Below are 19,958 nucleotides of genomic sequence, written 5' to 3' on the forward strand. Positions count from 1 at the left end.
ATTTTAAATTTTAAACAATTATTAAATAAATAACCGTCGATGTTTTAATTTTCAAAAAATATATAAAAGCCCTGAATTAATTATTGCAGAAAAAATGATACTTTAAAACTCCAACAAAGATAAACTCATCGCTTGCAATTATTAAAAGTACTTACTATCCGTTATGCGAATAGCTATTTTACTCAGGTAAGCTGTCTATATTGCTCAGATAAGTTGTCAAATTCTTTTAGATTTTTCTTTGCTCATCAAAATTGGATTGGGATTAGCCTTTAATTAACAACAAAGTGCATTAGTGGCTTTTGTGGGGAAAAAAAATAGTGCACTAGAGCAAATTTTTGGTCATATTACATGCTTAAAATAATAATTAAGGACAATAAAGTTTATTCTTAGTTGGTGAAACAAACATGTTTCCAATAAATTTTAAACATATGGAAAATAAATAAATCATACAAATAAAATATAAAAAAATATAATTTTATTGATTAAAATAGCAGGTACAATTCTGTTGATCCCTTGATTCTACTCTCTAAGATTTATCCCTAATTCGAGGGCCGTTAGTGGCGTATTTTTCGAACTAGAATGATTTAGATTTCACATCTCTTTATGAATAATCCATCAATTTGTGGAGTAATCGAGATCTTGATGTCTTTATGAAATTTCCGAGACGCTTTTAAGAGAATTTAGTATATAGGCATAAATTGGAATTTAGGGTTGAGTAGCCTCCAAGAATCTAAGTTGATTACAATTTGTAGAGTCTCAATTCAGATTGAATACATCTTGTTGAGTTCCACAAAATTTTAATGTCTATAATGTGAATTAAATCAAGATGCATATTAAAACAAATTGTGATAATTGACACTCGGATAATTGTGAAGAACTAATGGAGACATATGCGAGTGAGAAGACAAAGAAGTAGATGTGAAGAGCGCCACAATTTGAAAACTTTGTTGAATGTTGTTAAGCCTTGCAGAAACGAGATGGTGCTCGACTTTTAGTATAGACTTTTCAACAATCAAATCTTACAGATTATGTTATATCTTTTGAGGTTTCAATAATCAGAAACTTTTTAGATTTTTTATCCAAACAAACAATCAAATTGATTGCTTTTTTTTTTATTTCCTCTAAACGCAATGTTTATGATGATTAATTATAAAGAATATTTGTTGTCTAAAACTTAGGGACTGCGTAAATTTTAAAGATAATCATACATGTTGTTAATTTCTTCAAATTTAGATTAATTTTTAGAGTGTCGATATTTTGCTAATCGAATATAGTATGTTAAGAATGGATGAACAATATTGGTTCATGTTTCTGATTGAACAGTGACAACATTGGTTCATATTTAAAATAACTCATTTCTTTTACTCTTCTCATCTCTCATTAAATTATATTTTTTCTCTTTGTTTTAAAATTACATTCATTTAATAAAAAAACAATATAAAATGAAGATGAATTTAATAAATGCAAATGCTTATAGATGAGTTTTTAAACGTAAGAAAATAAATTAATTTTGAATTCTAAATCGAGAATAGAGTTATATAAATTAATAAATTTTATATAATAAAGTTTGTTGGTTTAGAATTAATATACTTATTTCATTTAATATTTGTATGTATTAAAGTTGCTATAGTACTATCTTCACTACTATTTAGTAGTAATCTCTCTGTTTTAAATTTATATTATCTTTTTTAGTGGTTATATATTTAAAAACTATGATTATATATTTGAGAATTATGTTATAAAAAATTATATAGTACAACAATTAATCTTAAGATAATTAGAAATAACATTTAAAAGTTAATTTGTCTCTTTAGATTCTATTAACACTACATAAATTAGGAAAAAATAATCCAACTTTGTTATTTAAAAAAACACGTGAAAAGTATTATAAATTAAAATAATTAATACCTTATAATATGTTTTAAAACATTTTCTAAATTTGTATTTTAAATTTAAAATAGATGAATGCAAACTCACAAAAATAGGATATAAGTAAAATTGAATCACCTTTAACTTTACCTTTTTAATAACAATTACAAGATTAGTTTTCCTCTCCTACGATTGTTAAATTAATTAAAAAAAGTTATTTTCTATTTTAATTATTTTAAAAAAAATTTAGTGTGGTTAGTTTTAACTATATGTAATTGCAATTATCTTTTTGAGTTTTGAGATAACTGTCACTGAAATTTTTAAATTTACATCAGAAAATTTTTCATTCAAAATATGTCCATTTGTGTATAATTCAAAGGATAGGAGATGCATTTTCCGTAAGTCAAGTGACAATGTAGGAACAAATCACTTGATTATTTCGATTTTGAAGGAGAATTGAAGTAGAATTTAAAGCTAATTTTAAGTTGTAATACATAATAAAAAAAATATGAATGTAAATTTATTTGCATTTAAGATAAAACTATTTTAAATTATAATGGTAAATGTTTTTTCAATAAATGCCAATTGACAAAAAAGAAGAAGTAGTATAAAATAAGAATGAGCAGAATTATCAAAAGAAGATTAAGATTCCAAAAAATTATCAACTACCCTAAACCACCCCTAAAATTTTGTAGCCACTTTCTTTTTAACTTCTCTATTTCCCCAAAATTTAAAGGTAATCGTCAAACCCAAAATATCAGTAGTATTTATAGCCAACTGATATTTTTTTAATGGTAGGTTCAAACTTACAAACCAATAAAATCTATCTTCTTCTTAATTATTTGATTGAATGCAGAAGTATATGATATAATATAAATTTGTCAAAAAAAAAAAACTATGTCTTCTCACTTTTTGTAAGTGCGTATTAGAGATCTATTAAATTTTTTTGAAAGAAAGTGCACTAGAAATGAAACATCATGTGTAATTTCAATAGTTACAATTATAAAATGAATACTCTTTCAATTTGAATTGAAAATATTTTTTGAATTATAAACAATGAAATAAATTATTTATTAGTATCGATGTTTATTATTTGAAATCAAAACATAATATATGATTATGCATGCACTAATAATATATGTGAGTTATTTTTAATTTAACAATTATTATATTTGAAAACATTCATGCAACGTGTGGGTACATATACTAGTTAGTTTTTATAGAAGAACATAAAAGGGAGAGAAGTTACTATATACTCTATTTGTCCAATTTTATTTGTCATGTTGCATTTTTGAAAGTTAATTTGACTAATTTTTAAAGTTAAATTAGTGCGCCTGCGGCGTTTTCGCCAGACGGTCTTTGCCAGTAGTGCCATCCTCCCCGCTGGCTGTATGGGCGGGTTGTCCCTCGCTGCTGCGTTCTTGTATGTTTCATTCAATATTTTTTAAAAAAAAATAAATTTCAAAAACTATACAAAAGTATTATAAATTACAAATTTTTGCATATCAATATGATGAAAATATACATCGTAAAAATGTTGGTCAATGTTCTAATAATTTGACTCTAAAAAAAGGAAACCATGACAATTAGTTATGGACGGAGGGAATATTTGGTAATATAATGAATTTTGAGTGAATAAAAGTTAAAAATTTAACTCATTTGGCTAATCAAAATTTTACCCATATTTTTATGGGTTGAATATGGATATCAACTCATATTTTACCCATATAAAAAGTCACTCACATACTCATTAAATATAGATAGGTTACTAAAATATGTACTCATTTTGCTGACACTATGTAAGAGTATTAAAAAATTTAACGCATATCGTACATGATCAGATATATCATGTGTTATTTGTAATCATAGACGATTCACATGTAATTTTAATTATATTCATTACATGACAATGAAATGTGATTTGGGATGTCTAAAACATAATAAAAAATTATACTTTCTATAATAACAAATATTTTGAAGTACTTATAATAATGCATATTGAATATCCAAATCAAACAAAGTTAATTTCACAAGTGAGTATGTATGCATCCTTGGTAGAGGAGCAATGTCTTAAAAATTATCATAACAAATATGTATTGTTTGCTCTACAATAGACTCTAAATTTATAATTGTAAATAAGATTGTAAAGAAGCTGAATGATTCTAGAATTTCTTGAGAGATATTCCATTTGATTGAAACATTTAACACATGTATGTATATCTTATGATACCCAAATAACAATAGGTAAGGCAGAGAGCATTACATATAACAATAAATATTGGATATAATAATGCATATTGAATCGCCAAATCAACCAAAATTAAATTCACAAGTGGGTATGTACGCATCTTTGGTAGAAGAGCAATGTCTTGAAAATCATCGTAACAAATATGTATCGTTTGCTCTATAATAGACTCTGAATTTATAAATTTAAATAAGGTCGATAAAGAAGCTGAATGATTCTAGAATTTCTTGGGAGATATTCCATTTGATCCAAACATTTAACACATGTATGCATACAATATGATACCCAAATAACAATAGGTAGGGGAGAGAGCATTATATATATAATGGAAAATTTCATCATTTATGACGAAGATATAATATTATTAGACAATCACTATCTAATAAAACTATCAGGATTAATTATGTTAAATCAAAAGATAATATGGCAGATCCAATTTACAAGAAGTTTAACTATCAAAGGAAATGGATTGAAGGCTTAGGACACGTCACCATGCCGATGATTTTACTAGTAAACTAAAGATTCCAAAATCTAGATTCAAAGTGATGAAACAAAATTATGATTGATAGTTAAACATTACCAAATAACTCTATTCATTCTCATGATGAAGACAATGTTGCAAAAGAAGGATAAAATTTAAGGCTTTAAACTTTTTAATGATTTTTATAATTGACAGAAAATTACCAAATAGTTACTCTATACAATTAAAATGTTCAAAATTCACCTATATAAATGTAAACTATAAGTCGCTTCAAGGAGAATGATAATAAAGATCAATTCTTTTCGCACTCCTGAAATCAGACAATGTTCATGATTGGGAGGAACAAACTCGTGAAAACTATAGACAATTAATAGTTAGTCGTGTGACTTAAATTATCTAGGTGTACCACAAAATTTGATGGTTCAAAAATATCACATGTACTTGTTGATCAATGCATCCAATAAAAATTCACTCCATGAAATTCAAAGAAAAATCTACCTATCCAAATGCAACTAGAGTTTGCATGTAAATCAAATACTTGTTCATATTCGTTAATATTTTAGTCATACCCCATTCACGTGAGCAATTGTTGAGTATCAGAAGCGGTGAATGGTACATGAAGTAGTTTTTCCGAAAAGACACCAAGAGTAAATATACACTTTGGAAAACACTTTTTCACATCGAAGGATTATGACTTTTCGAAGAGTTTTGACTTTTTTGATAAGTTGTGATTTTTTTTAAGGACTTTTTAAAAAGATTTGTGACTTTATTTTATAAGACACAATAAACACTTATTCATACTATATATCATTTGTTGGGTATAAATAGAGAATTTCCTATCATTTTATGATTTTACAAATTTCTTTTATTCTTCTCTTCTCCTTTATAAAAACTCAAATATAGTTTGCGGTCATTGAGTAAGTTTGATATTCAAAAAATTTGAGATACTGCTATTTTTCTGAAGTAAATCATTCTAGGAAATAATTTGCCTAAAAATAAACTATAAATTCAGTAGACTTGATTTTTCATTAGACTTGATTTTTCATTCTTTAGTAGTCATAATTATTCATATATTTTATTGAATACAGATTTAGGCCAAATAAAAATGGTAGTCATAATTATTCATATTTTATTGAATACAGATTTAGGCCAAATAAAAATGATAGCATTCTGTGTCTTTTTAATATTATCCTTAATTTTATATGTAATAAATCTTCATTTTTACACGTAATACTTTTTTTCTTTCCATGTAAATAAATAATCTGATTTCCTCCCAATTGCCATAGTTACCAAATCACATGCATGATGGAAACATGTAAAAATATATAGTAACATAATAAAATTTGAAAGATGGGATGAAATTGAATTAATGTAAAACACATATAAATAACTGATCATGATGAGTGACGTCCAAATTCCTTAAAATTCTGCAATCCTGTGTTAGGCATGTCAAAAAACCCTTTTGAATGTGGAGCATGCAGAATAGGAATAGAAAAGATGAGCAATAGCACGGAAATGATCTCTACCCAAAAGGTTCTTCAATGTGTGACATTCCCTCCAAGAGGATTTTCACTTGGATTTTTCAAAAAAGGTTCAACTCCATGGATATATTCTGTTCCAACAATTGAATCTCAAATAATCGTTATATATCTTCTCACACAACTTTTCCATTTTCCTCTCAAGCGCATTGGATTCCCCAAGATCGCTTCGGAGATCTTTGTATGTTTCAATCTCTTTTAAATTCTCTATATTTATATTTAATGATGATCTAACAATCAATATGTTTATTTATTTATAGGCGGGACTAATCCTTGGATCGACTTTTCTTGGGCGTTATAAGAGTTACCAAGAAAAGATGTTTCCTCTTCCAAGTCAATCAATTTTGGGTGCACTAACAACATTTGGTTTCCTACTTTTCCTTTTTCTAAGTGGTGTCAAAATGGACACTAGCATGACAAGGAAAATAGGGAAAAGGGCACTAGTAATAGGTTTTCTTAATCACTTAGCTCCATTGATAACGGGTATGATAACCGTATTTGCATTATCAAGTGATTTCTATCAAGAAGGTGTAACATCACTATCCGTTCCAGTTGAAGTCATAAGTATTGCTAGGACGTCTTTTCCTGTCATCTCTTACCTCCTTAAGGATCTCGGACTCCTTAATTCTGAACTTGGAAGATTAGCACTTTCTTCAGCACTTATCAGTGACTTAGTTGGTCTCGCTATTCATGCATTTATCTTTATAATTGTTATAGGTGCAAAGAATACAGTCGAAAGAGCAATCACTGATGCAATACTTTTAATTTCTTTCGTTATTGTAGTTGTTTTTGTCTTTAGGCCACTAATGATATGGATAGTCAAAAGGACCCCGGAAGGGAGACCTGTTAAAGACCTTTACATTCTCATCATTGTTCTTGCTGTTTTACTTTCTGGTGTATTCTCTGCCTGGTTCGAACAATCAGTTCTTTTTGGCCCGTTAATCTTTGGCTTGGCCGTCCCTGAGGGACCGCCTTTAGGATCTACTCTAGTAGATAAACTTGATCCATTTACATCAGGATTTCTGTTACCTATTTTTGTAACTTTAATGTCCTTGAGAACAAATCTCTCTGCCATAAATCCCTCTTCTTCTTATACATTTGCAAATATTATCCTCTTGTGTGTCGGCAGTATAACAAAAATACTAGCATGTTTACTTCCCATGCTATATTGCAAAATGCCCTTGAATGATGCTGCAGCTATCAGCCTCATCATGTCCACAAGAGGTGTCGTCGACTTGGCTTCCTACAGTTTTCTAAGAGATGATAAAGTAAGTAATTAAATGGTACATATAATGGATGGATTCAAATATTTCAACATTACTATCTTTTTTGCAGATCATCAATCAGGCTAGTTTTGCTTTTATGGTAATAGCAACAGCCGTTACGGCAATATTTGTGCAAATCATGGTGAAATGGCTTTATGATCCATCTAGGAAATATGCTGGATATCAAAGAAGAAACTTAATGAATTCCAACAACAAATTACCCATACTAGTTTGCATCCACAACCCTGATAACACTGCTGCTATACTTAGACTGCTGGAGAAATCTAATCCCACTAGGGATTTCCCAATAGTGTCCAATGTTCTCCACCTTATAGAGCTACGCGGTCGAGCATCTTCTGTTTTCATCTCTCACCAAGTTCAGACAAAGGCTATTACTGATGTAGCTTATTCAGAAAATGTCATTCTTGCTTTCCAGGGGTTTGAACGCAACAACTATGGTGCGGTGACCATTCAAGCTTTCACAGCTATCTCCCCACGAAATTTAATGCATGAGGATATATGTACTCTTGCCCTTGATGTCCTTGCATCCATCATTATACTGCCCTTTCATCGAAAATGGGCCGTGGATGGATCGGTAGAAGTTGAAGATCATGGTTTGAGAACTTTGAACTCTAGTGTTCTTGAAAGGGCTCCTTGTTCTGTTGCAATCCTAGTTGATCGAGGCCAGTTGAAACGTTCTGCCTCTGTCCGTGCATCAGAGAATGTATATTGTATTGCTATTTTGTTTTTGGGAGGAAATGACGATCAAGAAGCATTAGCATTTGCTAAACGAATGGCCATTAGTGGGACCATTAGCCTCACGGTCATACGTTTGATATCCAAGCAAGATGTGAGTTGTGATGTGGATGAAGTAATTGATTTGGATATTATTGGTGATTGGAAACATAGCCGAAGTAGTTGGGAAAATGTGAAGTATATTGAACATTACGTGCATGAAACAACAGAGACAGTATTGTTAGTTCGTTCGTTAGTAGATGATTATGACCTTATAATAACAGGGCGACGAAACAATACACATTCACCTCTAACAGCAGGACTTGAAGAATGGAGTGAAATCCCAGAATTAGGAGTCATTGGTGATATGCTTGCCTCAAAGGATTTAAAGACAAGGGCTTCTGTCCTGGTAATTCAACAACAGCAAACAACCCTATAGACAAGGACTTCAGTCTCCTTGCAATACTTGTACATGTCCTGTCATACTTACTAATATAGAACAGTTAGCAAAATTTACTTACTACATACACCTAGAGGCTATATTAGATAACCAATTCCATGTACAGACCACACTGGACTTGGTAGGAGTATTTTTACTCCCTCTTCCTTTACATTTTCTTTTTTTGTGTAACGGTTGATGATTTTGGGTTTCATTTTCTGTATGTCTACTTGAATGATGGAATCATTTATCAAGAAGTGTATACTCTGAGAATATTGGATATCACCTTCAAGCCTTGACAAAAGCATCCGACAGAGGTCAATGAACCACCTTTTTCTTCTACTTGTTTGCACCTCTAAACTTCTTCAACTTAACTTTTCTCTTACATTTACTAACATGGCGCATTTGATAGAATGTATTAGAAAAAAATAATGCATGCATTAGTCTCATGTATTACTAGTATCCTGATACTTTTTTTCAACCTATTAAGATACATTATTGTGCTTCATATGGAGTTTTGATCCGAAACAACTTTTGTTGGAGAAATATTCATGAGGTAGACAACTGCAACCACTACTTCTTCCATTAAGTAGGCTTCTGTCCATCTCAACCACCGTCCACCATGCGATTTTTCCGCTAGGCAACTCTATTTTTCTATGGAGAGTCCAGTTTGATAAGCTCCCTGCAAATTTTATTCTCATTACCAAATAAATTTAAAACATTAGATAAATATTCACCACCATGAACTGTGCCAAGAAATTTTATGTTGCAGCCCATTTGCTTTTCTACGAGAGCCTTGAATTTCCTGAGAAATGCTTCAGAATTGAATTTCAGAAAGTCAACCAACTCATACGGCTATAGCCATCAGTAAACATAAGAAAACTCACATCAAGTGACTTAGTCTTCATCTGTACACACAAGTCAGCATGTACAAGCTCAAGGCAATTGCTAGCCCTCCAAGATTTTCCTATAGGGATAGATATTCTACATTGTTTTCTGAATATGCATCCTTCACAAAACTCAAGCTCACCCACTTTTGGTAAACCAACTACCATGTTCTTTCTAGTCAACAGTTTCAGCCCATTAATGTTCAAATGACCATAGCGAAGATTTCAAAATTGAGTTTCATTAACAGCATTAGCAACTAACACATTCTTAACAATATCTGAAACACTAAAGGGAAGCATATCTGAGTCATAGACATACTTTCAATAGTTTAATCTGATTTCTTGTCACTGAAAATACATGAATCATTATCAAACAAAGCAGAATAACAATTCACCATCAATTGTCCAACACTTTAGCAATTTGTAAGGCAAACTAGGATTGAATTGCACAGCACACATTAATGTAGAATTACCCTACATTGTTTTGATGGCTATGTTACCTTTGCCTGCAACTCGTACTTTCTTGTCATCACCGAACCGAGCTTCACTCTTTTTTGACTCATCAATATTTCTAAATGGAGACTTTGTACCAGACAAATGTTTCGAGCATCCACTATAAATAATCCAAACACCATCAGAACTGTCAATAATGGGAGAATGAATAATGAACAATTTACTTTCATCCTCAACTTACTCGGTGAAATCGGTGTGCTTCTGCTCATATATTTGCTTGGTCTAACAATATGCTTTAGTGTGGCCAAAATTCTTGCAATACCAACATTGCAAGTTACTCTTGGATTGATGTGACTCACTAAATTGTCCTCTGCCTCTACCACAGCCTCGACCTTGCTATAAAATCTGCCTCTAACTGATGAGTGGAAGATTTACACTCATTTGAAGCCTATTCATTTCAACAATTAGTGTTTTCATTGCCTAATTATGTCCTATTCTAATGATATTGTGATGATTTACAGCTATGAACGCTAAGTGACTAGGCAAGTATAAATACTTGAAAGAAAGACCAAAAACATTGAAAGAATAGAAACCCCAACCTGATGTTCGCTTAATCGAAAGGTCGAATCACCCAAATGGTTGAGCCTCGCCAAAATGGAAACTCTTTAAGGTCCAAATGTTCAATTAAATTGGTGAAGGAGAACTGCATCGGTGATCCACCGATTTGATAACGGCGAACCCAAATGCATTGCCGATAGTGACCGACTGAAGAGTAAATTGAAGGCTATCTTAGGAGCACAAGGATATTGTCTGATTCTCCAATCGTGAAAAACATATTCCATTGAGTCCTCCTATTCGTGTTCAAACCTGAAGCCTGAAGCTAGTAAAGGTGAGCTCACAGATAAGAACGACGATCTGCTGAGTTAGTTTGCTGAACCCTACTAATGTCGTCGAAGGGGATGCAGAAGAATATTTTTAGAAAGTATAAATAGTTAGAAAGAGAGAAATTATATCTATCACATCTTTTATCAGTTTTTACTCTTGAAACTCTTAGGGGGAGAAACAATTGAGTATTGCTTTTAGTTTGGGATTTAAAATTTTGCTCTTGTAATTGATAATTGGAGGGTGAAATTGATGAGTAGTAGATTTGCACTCATTTGATGTCTATTTAGGGTAATATAGTGTCCTCAATATCTAATTTTGTCCTATTCTTATAAATTTTGATCATTTGCAATTATGAATGCAAATGAAAAAGGCAAGGATTGATGTTCGATAGAGTAATCAAAAATGTGAAAAGAAGTGCAAACTATACTGTGTTCATCGCCTAACAAGAAAAAGGATCACCTAATTAGAACGACCTCACCCAAAAATAAAATTGCACAACACTTTTGTCTATCGAATCAGGTAGGCGAACTCCATTCTAGAAGGTTGCACCAAATGAAAACAATGACCTTGATAAACATCTCTGAAAACGACAATATAAAATATAAAAGATTGAATGCTTGAAAAGGCGAACCAAGGTGGTACTTGATAATTCACATCAGGTGAAAGATTGAAAAGCAAATTCGCCAACTGAGGTTCAAATACCTGAAATCTAGAGCATGAAAAGGTGATCTGGAGTGCAAGAGGCGATTCACCGAACGAGCTCAATGAACCCGATTAATATCGCTGAATGAGATGTATATTGGGATTTCGGGCCAAATTTTGAGAAATTTTAAATAACACAAAGAGAGAGAAATTAGGAGTCGAAGAAAGAGAGAGAGAGAGAGAGAAGGGGGGGGGGGAGGTCTTGAAACCTTAGTTCTAAAATTTATTTTTGGAGAGAACACTTGACCCTTTTGAAGAACACTTTCTAGCTTTTGGGAATTTTCAACTTTGCTCTTTGATAAATTAAAGTTGAATCCAAAATGAGATTACTTGGAATTTCTTAATTTCTTGTTACCCATGGCTACTTTCATGGAAGACATATTTTATTTGATTTTTGTGATGTGTGGCAAAAACCCCAAGATTGTGGGGTGCAATTTATGGGGTTGGGTATAGATTTAATATAGTCAGGTTGTGTTACGCTCTGTTTTGCTGCTGTTCATACATGAGTTTGGGATAATTAGTAAGGGTTAATTTATGGGTTAAGTTGGCAAACTTAATTCATACTTCAGATCTCTAGTTGATGCTTGAAAGAGAAATTGGAGTGGTAATTAGTTCAATTCTAGCATTTAGGTTTGATGTTTGTAACTTGATTGCAAATAAAGGTTATGAGATAGATCTATTTTCCCTATTTTTAAATATTTTATAGAGTAAGGTATTGTGTTGTTTAGTTTGGCATTTAGTTAAATCGAAAAGAGATTCCGTGCATATATGCTTTGAAGTCGAAATATGACTAGCGTCAAAGAAGATGACCTAGCCTATTCATGAATGTTCATCACTATAGAGCAACACAATTACCCCTATGTGACATTGATTTCCAATCTCCGCACCCCTAGATTGATTGTTACTTCTTGAATTCTTTGATATTTTAGTTTAATTTCATAATTGATTACCGATGCTTTTTAGTAAATTGGTGGAATCATCCACCCATTTTTTCTTATTATTACAAATAAGCGATCTTAAAATCGAAATTTCTTGGTTGAAAGTATCTATGATATACCATTCTATGTGGGATTTTACCCCTAGACACAAAACAAAACAAAGACAATTCTTCACAATCTAGATAAAAACAAGTAAACAAGAAATCCTAAATCAATTCAGTATGCCTAATTATTCCTCGACAGTAGCGCCATTTTTCAGTAACACTAAAATCACTCTTTAGACCCAATCAAAATAGTGAGTGGTCTTCGTCAATAAAAATATCCAACTAAGTGTCGGGTGAATCCCATGAGGAACAATGTATTGGCAATTAAAATGATACAGGTTAACTAGATACTATTTTGAATATAAATAAGCAATGTACAAAATTATCAAATAAAAGAGAATTTTTCTAATTAGACTACAAACGGGGGACAATTCCATATCAAGCAAGTGAAGTCTTAGAATTGAGAAAATTCAAGACTTAACTAACACTCAATGATCTAGAACAATTCAAAGTAATATCGTTCAATAATATATAGGCTAGATTATCTTAATTCAACACTAATATTCTTTCTGTAACAAAGGGTTATATCGCGATATCTCTTTTCAGTCTTAATCGCGACCATACAAAATAATCCACTAGCTTAATCTAGACCTCTCTTTCTTGTAAGCCTTGCACTCAATAATGAAACACTAAAGTATTTATTTCGGTCTCAAATTCAAGATTCGAAGATAAAAAGCATTTATCAATCTAATTCTCCACTTTACGAATTCTACTTTCAAGTAACCCACGAAGATCGAAATCTAGGATTGAACTAGCTCTCTCAACCCTTAAATTCAAACATGAAACTAGATTGAATCTACTTCATGAAATAAAATATGGAAACAAGGAATCACAAAAGCAATGAGCAATAAATCAAATACCCCAATAGCTTTGTCTATTTTTATAACGAAAGCCCCAATTTAATACAAGCAATTACTCCCACATTTACAAAAATTACAAACAAGGAAATGAAAAAAAGGTACAAGATATATTTACGATCCATATATGAAATGTGAGGCCACTTGCCCTTAATTATCTCAACCCCAAGATAAAGAACAATGTAAAATCTAATTTTGATGAGGTTTTCTCTCGACAAATTATCTCTCGAATAATTGTTGGATTTTGAATTATGTTTCACCCTATCCCTATTTATTCTTCCTTATATGAAAAGGCGGGCTTCATAAAAGAGGCATCACAAAACCAAATATAAGTTCTCTTAAGCTTAAGTGAGTCCCGACTTATAGGTGCAAGATCTGGGCATGTTTTTTCCAATGTTTTGCTCTTTTTCAGCTTCGGCTCCACTTTTGTTCCTCATTTTCTTTTCAACATCCAAACACCTGACACTACACAATTCAAAGGGTAATTAGCCTATTTTTCTACTTGAGTGACACAAAATCACAAGAAAAAAGCTTGAAATGAGTGGAAATCCACAACTCATCAAAACAACCCTAACTTAAAACTTTGTTTTTCCTCAAGCACAACAACATTAAAAAATACAAGAGGCACTCAATTAAGCACACCACTCTTCCATTTCAACAAGGATAAATGATTATGGGTTTGGTTGATATAATAAATAGCAAGCAAGAAAGAGATTTAAAAACTAAGCAATTCCCTCAAGTTTAAACAAAATTCCCAAACATAATGATTTTAAAAAAAGATCAAGTGACAACAAGAATTCTCAAGAAGTGACTCACGATTACTAGTATTCTAACAAGTTCCCTTAACTCAATTTCGGAATCTATCAACTTTACCAATCTAACCTAGAACTCATGCCTTCACCAAAAAATAAATGTTCCACAAAATACACAAGTATTTACAATACGGTGGGCAACAATACATACACTCACACTTGAAAAGTGCCCCACGATAGGGTTGCCCATATTTTCAAACAACGTGGACTCAATTTCATTCGACCGGAGATCTCAAAGGACTTTGTTAAGCTTGTAATGCAGTTTTAGGGAAGATTAGAATATCATTTAGGTACAAGTGAATACACCTTCCTTAAACACTATGCACAACCTACCACTTTTCCACTTTGCTTTAGGTTTCAACTCAATGCACATCTTTTTCATTTCCTTTTTTTTTCCATTCTTCCATTCTAAATGCCCCTCATGAAACCATTTTCAACTTTTGGAGGATTAAAGTCTTACGTATTCAAATACTCTCTTTCTTTTTCACAACTTTTTTTTTGAAACTAATCCTCAATTCTCAAGATCAAGCCCTCATATGGTAAACATCCATCTACACCAGAAGATTTGAAGCCATTCAAGCACCCGACACAATATTTTTTTGTGAAGGACTTGATATCATTGTTGAGTAAATTGATTTCCTCTGGACCATAGTTGACAACCTTGACCCAAATAGTGATCAACCTTGATGTCATATCACTATCCATGAGGTTGGAAAAAATCTCCCTCACTAGTGCTCATTCTCCTTGCAAGGATCAATAAATGAGGCCTAATTACTCGGATTATAACGAGATGCCTAATGATCTGGTAGTGAAATAATGTGCCATATGTGTGTGAGCTTATTGAACATTCCTAGAGTATGTACCAATCTAGAACTTTCCCTGTTAGTCTTGTTAAGATTATTTAGACTTGAAATTGGGAAGCGATCATAGGCCATTGTTGATAATGAGTCCACTTAAGCCTAAAGGCGACCAACCAAAATAAATAGATGCTCCCTTTGATACAAATGTTTGAGCATAACAAATACCATTTCTTTCAATACACCCAGCTCACCTTCCTAAGGTCCCTAATTGGACATTGTGCACCTCAACTTAGGCTAAAAGTCTAAGTTGAGGGTGTCTACTTAAGAAGTTACCAAAATCTTAGTATTGGTCATCTAACAGAACATTGAGCACCTCAATTCATGCAAAATAAATAAGTTGAGGGTGGCTATGTTAAAGGAAAACTATAAAAAGGGTATGAAAAGAGTTGTTTGTAGAAAAATAAAAAGCCAAGAAAAAGGGTTGTGAATGATGTGACTAAATCGAAAAGCAACAAAAGAATGATATGGGTATTGAATAAAAATAAGAAGACAAAAATGAAACAAGCAAGAATGTTAAAGTAAGAAAGTTAAGTCAAAGTCACATCCGTGTTTAATAAGGTCATAAGGAGCTCACCCACGAATCGTCATTTACTTGACATACCGCAGGTGGAGTGTTCAAGGATGCCTGACCAAGGATGGAACCATGGAGGGTAACGACGCCCCGTAGATTGAGTAAGCGATCGTGGATGATGGTTTTTGTTTGATTAAGAGAAGAGGATTTCCAGTACTTGAACAACGGAGGGACGTGATGGACCGTGCATAGACCTATGGGTCGTAGGTGATGACCGTCATTTGAATACCACAAAATTTTAGCCAACTGGTAACCTACGGATCTACCCAAAGACCGTTGATTGATTCAGAACCGTCGATGGCTACCGTCGATCAAAACTGCCAAACAGAACTTTCTTATATTTTTGTTTCCTACTTGGTATAGGATTTAATTTCTATAAATAGAAGTTGTATGTTTTTGTTTTAGGGGAGTTAGACCTTTTTTGAGACTTCTCTTTGACTTTGAGAATTAGCGTGCAAACATTTTTAGCATTTAATTCTTAAAGTTTATTTATGCATTTTTCTCTTGATCTTTAATTCAAGATTTTGAATTCATTTATTCAAATTTTAAGTTCATGATTTCTATTTCAAACCCTAGTATGAATTTTGATAACTCAAGTATGAATAAGTAAATCAACAACTAGGGTTGTGGGAACCATGAGTAATTAACAAAGAAAAACCAATGATAAAGTAATTCTGGAATAGTATTTATGCACGAAATGTTAATCCTTTTGTTTAGAAAGATTTCTAATGGTGGCCAACAATAGATCTCACCTCATTCATATCACCTCATTTGTACTTACCAAAAAAAGAGGTAACAAATAAGAACGCGGTTAAACAACAAAGATTTAGACGTGATAATCCGCTATCTGATAGCCTGATCCACTTATTGCAAAGGCTAATTGGGGGTTAAGGGTAAGGTTAGTTATGTAACACTCCGAAAGTCTAAAACCTAATATAGAGACTTACATGAGTTTCCAAGACTTGAAACACTGTTTTAAGACATAAAGTAATGTTTATAAACCATTTAGGAAGTCTTAGAGTCTAGACGTCAAGAAGCGTTCATTACATCTGGAGATTAGTGAAGTAGGTGCTAGTGTGCCTTAGACTATTTCACGGGGTCTTAAGAGTCAGAATTTGATGAAATTTGGTGTAAAGGTGTTAAAAATTTATTAGAGTGTGTTTAGGGTCGAAACATCTGGTTACTACCACCCCTTCAATTTGACCCCAAAAGGCAGTGTTAGCAGTAGCTACGTACGTAGCCAATCGATGGGGCATCGACTGGGTGATGGGGCGTCAATGGATCCGTAGTCCCACACTTTAGAAAAAATCCAATACTGGTCCAAATGAACAATCTCTGACACCAACGACGGAGTGCAGTACGGTGGGGGGAGCAAGCATCGACTGACCTGCGGACCGTAGGTCGGGGTCTCGTAGGTCAGGTCTGGTTTTCGCTGGTGAGTTTTAAGTGGGTTCATTTAATTAGTTAGTTAGTTAGTTGATTAATTAACGGTTAGGAGAGTTTATAATTAAGTTAATTAAGGATCTATAAAAAGACCTAAGCCTAATTAAACTAACCCAACACCCACAATTCTCAAAACTCAAATCCTCTTCCTTCTCTCTACTTTCTCTCTCCCAAAGAAGACTCCATAGAAGACCAAGGTCAAAGGGTTCTAGGGCAGAAATAAATTAAATTTCCTCCATCAATATTCAAATATTAAAAAGGTATGTGAACCTTTCACCTTTGGGACTCCTTTCCCCAAAGGGTTCTTTCAAATTGATTTCCAAAAGATGATATGAACATGGGTTTCTTTCTAATCCGATGATCTTTCAAATTGTATTGTTCTTGATTTCTAATTCTTATTATGATTATATTATGATGTATTAATATTAAATTATGGTAGTTCTTGATGTTAAACCTAGTATGTGGAAGAGGTGATGAATCCCTAACCCTAGGTTATGAACTTATGTTGAATTGATTAGTGTTGATGCAATTGACTTAGTTCTTGTGTTAATTACTATTGTATGATGTTATTACATTTATTATTGGATGAAATTGGTCGGTTTGTAGTAAGATCATGGATGATGTCTTTTGAAAATTGGTAAGACTTTATGATCTTGAACCTTTACTTCAATTTTGATGGCTTGTACTATATTATGAAGCTCAATTGAAGTATATCCTATGATGAAATTAAGTAGGTGTTGGTATGATGATGCAATTGAAATGTCTTGATTATGTGAATTGTGAGATTATGATTAAGATGTAATATTATAAAGTTGGTTGTGAATTACCTATGTGCCTTATTATGACATGATGATGATAATGTGTTAATCTCACGTATGAGGGTTGTATTGAAAGAATGTTCTCATGCAATTGCTATTGAACTAATGAATATGAGTATACAAGGGGTTTAGTCTTCTATGACCTAGACTAAGTTATTATTGTTAAAGGAATACTTAAAGACATTTCAAAAGGGATTCTAGCTTAGCACCGAGTGAACTTGTATTGAGGAGTGTCCCTTCCCAAGTATGGAAGGTAGGTTCACTATTGTACTCATGAGATAGAGATTGCAATGCTAATGGAATAAAGAGGGTCTCAAACATGTGTCCTAGTTCTTGAACTATGTTGCTTCCATAGGAATACGAGCTAGTGGATCCGCCTAGATGCTATATTCATGTTTTGGTACTACCTTGGCAAGTAGACCACCTTCTTTTGGTTTAGGGTTTCATGACACCGAATTCCACAGTTAGCTCATGTTGTCTATGTTAGTTAAGACAAGTGTTCCCAAGAGTAAAATAAAGTAATAAAGTTGACACTAACTAGGGTGACTTAAGGGGTTTTACCTAGTCTAGGTAGGGGTATAGGACTCTACCTATACATTGCACTACTTGGACTTGAGGGAAGTCATAGAAGGTTGTTCTTATTCTCTTATGAAGTACATGTTATGAATATGTTGATTTTGCATGTTGATGATCCTATATGATGTTAGTTTCATTTATGAACATACTATTGGTCTATATTGCTAAATATTATGATGACTACTCTTGATGCTATGTTCTGGTGAGGTTAGGCATTGCTTGTGATCCTTTGTATGGTTTACTTGGTTGAGTGAGGTTATGTAGATTTACTTGACCATTACACTTGTAGACTTGATGTTGGTTTATGAGTAAGGGTCTTACATATGTTGTAATGTCAGGAACTCTTATACGTACTTTGTTGTTATAACATGTTGTTGGAGTTGTTTTGGTTATGTACAAACATGCCATTACACATGTTGACTTGCTTATATTTGATGATGTTGGTCTTGTGTTATATATGGTCTTATCTTAAGGAGTATGTGATTATTGGCTTTTCAAAGAAAACTTAGCATGGTTTTGAACAAATGCCACCTTCAACATGATTTCAAATGTTTTATGTGCATATTTCCATAGTTACAAGTGGTGTACTAACCCATATTTATATGTTTCTACAATAATGTAGGTTCCAGTCGTTGAGCTTCTAAGAAGGCCGTTTGAAGAATACTTGGATTCTTATTCTCTAAGTTTGGTAGGTCCTCACCATTCCGAGGGCGATGCCACTATTTGAGCTAGTTGATGTTGTTATAGTATAAAGACATTTATTTTCTTTCTCTTTAATTTGAAGGCTATTATTGTTTAAGCTTATATGCGGCTTTTGTTGTAATGAAGCATGGGTTATGCCTGAATATTGTACTCAGTCTAGATAGTTTAAATGTGAGACATCTCTATTAGACTATCTTTGTATGTTGTGTATGTAGCTTAAAAGTAGAAACCTATGTAAACTTCCTATATGAGGATTCTAAGTAAACACCCTGTGTAATATATGAAGTATAAGCGAGAGATCTATATAGATGTATACGAAAAAATTTTAATTTTTCCACATTTTAACCTATGATATATTATGAGGAATGATAAGAGGCTACTCTTAGTCCTCTTCGAGACGACGTCGTCGGTTACGTCTAGGGGGTGCTCCTCGAATGTGAAAAACTTGATATCATAACATGAGGTTGAATATCCTTAGGATCGTTGTCTCACTAAACAACGTCTATGAAGATTGTTATTCATAATTGTGAAGTGCGCCACACTTATGGTTAGTAAATCCTCATCTTCTTGTATTCTTATGTCGTGCCTCTAGATTCTTAATTTTTGTGTTCTTTTAACCTAAACCTCTTATTGTGGTTATATGTAAGACTACAAGAAAGGCAGCCACAAGATGGGCCGAAGAAGGGATTGTTAATGCAGAAGCTCATGACAACCAAGCTCCTCCGCAAGACAATCAAGTTCCTCCACTCGAGCAAGTTCCTATGGGTGATCAAGTTCA

The 19,958-nt window shown here is 32.7% G+C and overlaps 1 protein-coding gene and 1 long non-coding RNA gene across 4 annotated transcripts; one reads left to right on the top strand and one right to left on the bottom strand.

The window, feature by feature from the left end:
• The first annotated feature begins 5,905 nt into the window (after positions 1 to 5,905).
• On the top strand, positions 5,906 to 8,857 carry LOC107006237 (cation/H(+) antiporter 11-like). The gene is made up of 3 exons (XM_015204844.2): positions 5,906 to 6,314; positions 6,394 to 7,401; positions 7,469 to 8,857. The coding sequence occupies exons 1-3, from the start codon at positions 6,042 to 6,044 to the stop codon at positions 8,570 to 8,572; spliced, it is 2,385 nt and encodes a 794-aa protein (XP_015060330.2). The 5' UTR covers positions 5,906 to 6,041; the 3' UTR covers positions 8,573 to 8,857.
• Positions 8,855 to 11,037, bottom strand: LOC107005769. 3 transcript variants are annotated; one of them, XR_003575413.1, is made up of 4 exons: positions 10,512 to 11,033; positions 10,154 to 10,360; positions 9,960 to 10,072; positions 8,989 to 9,254 (listed from the first exon to the last, which is right to left on the bottom strand). It is a non-coding gene; the product is annotated as an uncharacterized LOC107005769 (long non-coding RNA). The 3 variants fall into 3 exon arrangements; XR_003575412.1 differs by having other exon boundaries at positions 8,855 to 9,254; positions 9,960 to 10,360; positions 10,512 to 11,037; XR_003575411.1 differs by having other exon boundaries at positions 8,991 to 10,072; positions 10,512 to 11,030.
• Positions 11,038 to 19,958: the final 8,921 nt, after the last annotated feature.

This window comes from Solanum pennellii, chromosome 12 (genome assembly GCF_001406875.1).
Source record: "Solanum pennellii chromosome 12, SPENNV200".
NCBI lineage: Eukaryota > Viridiplantae > Streptophyta > Magnoliopsida > Solanales > Solanaceae > Solanum > Solanum pennellii.